This window comes from Alosa alosa, chromosome 4 (assembly GCF_017589495.1).
Source record: "Alosa alosa isolate M-15738 ecotype Scorff River chromosome 4, AALO_Geno_1.1, whole genome shotgun sequence".
Classification (NCBI taxonomy): domain Eukaryota; kingdom Metazoa; phylum Chordata; class Actinopteri; order Clupeiformes; family Clupeidae; genus Alosa; species Alosa alosa.
The window spans coordinates 34,542,096-34,547,095 of NC_063192.1; the positions used below are offsets into that span (position 1 = coordinate 34,542,096).

The 5,000-nt window shown below is 42.0% G+C and overlaps 1 protein-coding gene across 1 annotated transcript in view; it reads right to left on the reverse strand.

Annotated features, from left to right (window-relative positions):
• Positions 1-5,000, reverse strand: part of scube3 (signal peptide, CUB domain, EGF-like 3) — a 92,565-nt gene that overhangs the window by 53,837 nt on the left and 33,728 nt on the right. The window contains 1 exon segment of the mRNA XM_048242356.1: positions 1,132-1,254. Coding sequence (XP_048098313.1) covers positions 1,132-1,254 — 123 coding nt within the window.

Sequence of the window (5,000 nt, forward strand, 5' to 3'; positions counted from 1 at the left end):
TTACTGCTCCATTTCAGCTACAGCTGTCCCCCTCTTCTACCCCTATACACACACACACACACACACACACACACACACACACACAGAGAAAGAGAGAGAGAGAGAGAGAGAGAGCGAGAGGGAGAGAGAGAGTGAAAGAGAGAGAGAGGGAGAGGGAGAGAGAGAGAGACACACACACACAGAGACACACGCACACACACACACACACACAGCCTCTCAGCCTCCTAAGTTTTTTTTTTTTTTTTATATTTTGAGATTTATATGCTGCTGCAACATTTAATTCATCCTTGGTCAATCAAACAATCAAGCAATCATTTTATCTATCTATCTATCTATCTATCACTCTGCTATCGCTCTCAACACATTTTAATGCTTTTATTTGGACCTTACTGTATAAGTATAAGTATATATACTCTTTTGATCCCGTGAGGGAAATTTGGTCCCTGCATTTATCCCAATCCATGAATTAGTGAAACACACTCAGCACACAGTGAACAGAAGCACACACTAATCCCAGCGCAGTGAGCTGCCTGCAACAACAAAGGCAATTTCGGGGAGTAGTGAGGTTAGGTGCCTTTGCTCAAGGGCACTTCAGCCGTGCCTACTGGTCGGGTTCGAACCGGCAACCCTCCGGTTACAAGTCCAGAGTGCTAACCAGTGGGCCACGGCTGCCCTGTACTGTAACACAGGGGAAGAATGTACAGATCCAAACATTGATTAATTTGTGCACGTATGACCAAGACTCCCAACACAAGAACGATTAGATAGCATAGGAATCCCAGGTGTGTGACACTGTTCACACCAGTACAGGGCTGATATGTTACTGTAACAGCTTGGACACACACACACACACACACACAGACACATCTCATCATCTACATCATATCTCCCATTCCTCCTCTCCTCTCCTCTGTCTACTAGTCAGTGAGCTGGACTCCTGGTCTGTGTGACTGAGACCTGACGGACTATCTGGCGGTGGCCGTGTCACAAGAATGCATCTGAGAAACAATAGAGTCAAGTCTTTCTGTGTGTGTGTGTTTGTGTGTGTGTGTGTGTGTGTGTGTGTGCGTGTGTGTGTCGTGTGCGTGCGTGCGCGTGTGTGTGTTCGTTCGTGTGTGTAGCAGCCCATACCTTCACAGTGTTTGCCGTCGCCCTTGTAGCCTGACTTGCAGATGCATTTGTAAGACCTGGGAGTGTTCTGGCAGATGGCATCAATGCTGCAGTTATCCAGCGACTTGGCACACTCGTCCACATCTACACACACACAGGGAGAGAGGGGGAACACACACACACACACACATTTAATTCATTTATTTGGGATGACCAATACTGATTACAACAACACAGCATTCCAAATATTAATAAAGAGCCAATTTGTGTCTCACACAGCAACACAAACACTGTGCAAGTGCTTACAGCTTTACAGGTAAATCAGGATAAATACATATTATCAGGGGTAGAGATGGCACCGCCTTCTCCATACATGCAATCTGCCTATGATGAATGACACAGAGCAGTATTTGGCTATTTGCTTAGATTTTGTCTTGTTAAGTCCAGCAATTTGCAATCCTCTAATACAGAGTCTATGAACATGTCCAAGGCTACCATAAATAAGTACAACTATTTTTGTGCTATAAGTCTACTGAAAGAGCATGAGTTAATGGCTGGTATTTTCACATTTTTTCTGAGAAACACAGGTCCATGTACATGTCAAAAGCAACAACCCACTTCCAGACACACACATACACACACACACACACACAATAATAATACACACACATACATACACACACACACACACACACACACACACACACACACACACACAGACACACACACACACACAGAGACACACACACATGCACACACACACAGACACAGACACAGACACAGACACACACACAGACACACACACACACACACACACAAAAAAAACACACACGCTTTTCATATAGGCAAACAAGAGTCTTGCTCCTAGCTTACACCCAACGCAGTGATAATTATGGTCTTGCTCCTAGCTTACACCCAACGCAGTGATCATTATGGTCTTGCTCCTAGCTTACACCCAACGCAGTGATCATTATGGTCATCAAAATAACCACACGCTGTGTGATGCAGGGGTCAGGATTAGCTCAGCCTCAGGATTAGAGGGTTAGCTTCAGCCAGTTAGCATTTGGCCGCCGACATTTTTGAAAACATGGCGTTACATGGTTGCAACTTCCGGCACCAGTTTTTACATGCTGATTGGTGGATGACAGCTCATGCACAAGATTAGTGTTGGGCACGAGCGTCCTCGCGCGTCCATGTTGGTTTGCATTTCTGGAACGACAAATAAACAACTAACTACTTGGATTAAGCTACTGATACTTGACGTAATGCCTACATGGTTTAGGCTGTATTATATATATGTGGTAAATAAAAGAAAAAAGTAAATGTTGTCATATTAGGCTACTATTTGCCTCATTTGTGGGTTGACAAGGTAACTGACTATGACCATACATTTTAGCAGATGCATAGCAATGACCTATATCCAATTATTAGCCTACTCACTGCGTTGTGTAGGCTATGAAAATGTAGCCTGGGTTTAACAAGCTGCAAATTCACACTGAGTGCAGCAAAAATCCCAGCTATCCAAGTTTCTTACGTCCCATGTCTACTTAATTATAGTCATTTTCGTTAGATAATCTATTGTGCAATTAGTATACAGCCTGTCCAAATATAACATTTAGGGATCATTATTTGTGTAGCTTAAAGTGAATCCATACTCAATTTTGATTCTCATTGTTTATTATCACATATGAACATCACATTAAATAGCCATAGGACTTTGAGACACAGGGCAAACTTCTACCACCATTCCCAATATGTTATCCCAACCAATGAAATAAATTTGCAACTAAAACGAAGGTAGGTAAAGCGCGTTCCCGAACAACTTATTTTCCTCTGAGGAAATGTCCAATCTTCATCAACGACATATCGTTGTACCTTACGTTGTCTCTGTCTGTAACGTGGAATCTAGTAGGCTAATTCTAGCTGGTGCCGGAAACGAACACCCATGAAACGCCATTTTCATAAAGATGGCTGCAGCCAATTTCAAACTTTATTGGCTGAAGTAGCTATAGTTAGCATGGGCTATTGAAATGAATGGGGTGGGACTTAGTCACTCCAGTTATATATAATACCTCCATGGTTTGATGTTGTTGCACCTTGCTCTTAACTCATTGAGTGCCAAAACGAATATTAATGTTTTTTCCTTCACATGCGTTAGTGCCAAAAACGTAATATTATGTTTTTAGCTTTTTTTTAAATTACATGAAACTAGACACTCTAACACACCTTATATGTGATTTTGGGGAACTTGTGATGAATGGAAATGAAATATATGACGATCGAAAACTCACATGAAACGCACAATCTGGACATTTTATCTGGACATTTTATCATAACTCGGTTGCCGCTTTGTCGAATCCAGTGACGCATGCACGTCAGGGTCAAAACCAGGCCATTTTCGCGGGTCTATCACTAGGTGACAGTCTCGCCAGGTCTCGCCTGATCACTTCCCCGGAAAAGTTTACACAAGTAAGTAACAGGCAACACTTCATATTTCATGAAAGACGCGTTATCTCCATTTCTAGAAAAACAGCCATTTTGATGAAAACTAGCCACTGTTTAGCTTGGGGATTTCTCGGAACAGAGGTGTGTAGAAATACACGGTTTGCACCCACCGAGAGCTTAAAGTCTCACCTTTTAATCCGAGCTATTGTATGTGTTCATAGCTATAACACAGAATATGCTGTGGCTGTACAAAATCATCAACAATGGTCTAGATTGCTGGCACTCTAGGACAAAGCCCCTGAAAAAACAGCTTGGCATTCAATGAGTTAAAGGTAAGGGCAGATGTCTCATTGGCGTTGGAGTTTGTGCTGTCACAGAAAGGGCGGGTTGCAGCCGAAGTCACCACTTCAGCGATGACGCAACAATTATTTCCACGATGAGGAATGCATAATTATTAGACAAGTTAGGAGTGAATTAAAACTCACTCTACTTAATAAAAAATCAAACAGCAAACAAAGCAAGGCAAGGCTGCTGGCAATGTATTGCAGATCGGGTAGCCTAAATGCCTAAAAGTAAAGTTTTATTTCCACATGTTCTTCAAATATGTGTTACGGAGGATTAATAGCTTCAGAAATGTCTGAAATTAGTTGAAAGCTAATTAAATTGCCCATTTGGAGTTCATAATAAGGCCACAGATGCAACACAATCCAGAAGTGGGCATATAGATTTAACAAGGATACCCTGAATGTTTAAGTAGCCCACCATTGACTAATTCTAGGCGAACATTAACCTTTAGCTCATGAACATTAACCTGTGAATATTTCAGATGCAACACCATTGCCAAAACGCGACATGGCAGAGGTGAAAATGAAACACAAACACATTATTCAGAATAGTAGGTTTATATAGTTATAGCATTAATATTTCCTAATTATGAAAACATGTAGTATGCTTATAGCCTTCACTTGGCCTCTGTTTTAGGCTACAGCTAACAAGAAAAAGGTGTCTTAACACACTACTGTAGGAGGAAAGGCACCAGAGTGTTGGTGATTTTGGTGATTTTAATTTGTTAGGCCTGTATGTCTGATTTATTTTCGGACATACAGTAGCCTAGGTTATTCTTGCTCAGATGTTCAGCATAGGGCCTACTGTATGTCTGATTTATTTTCGGACATACAGTATTCTTGCTCAGATGTTCAGCATCACCGATGGAATACATGAATGTCCACGTAAGGGCATTGCTGTGACGGGTGACATTAGAGACTTCTGCCTAGATCATCTGACAAAGATAACGAATTCCCTCGGCTGACAATCTATATCTTCATAGAGAATATCGTCCGGGTATATATATATGTGGCAGTCTCTAAAACCCCTCGCCCTGCGAAGAGAGTCCCTCACGATTTGCACTCCAATGTCGTATGGATCATCCAGGTGCGCCGACATTG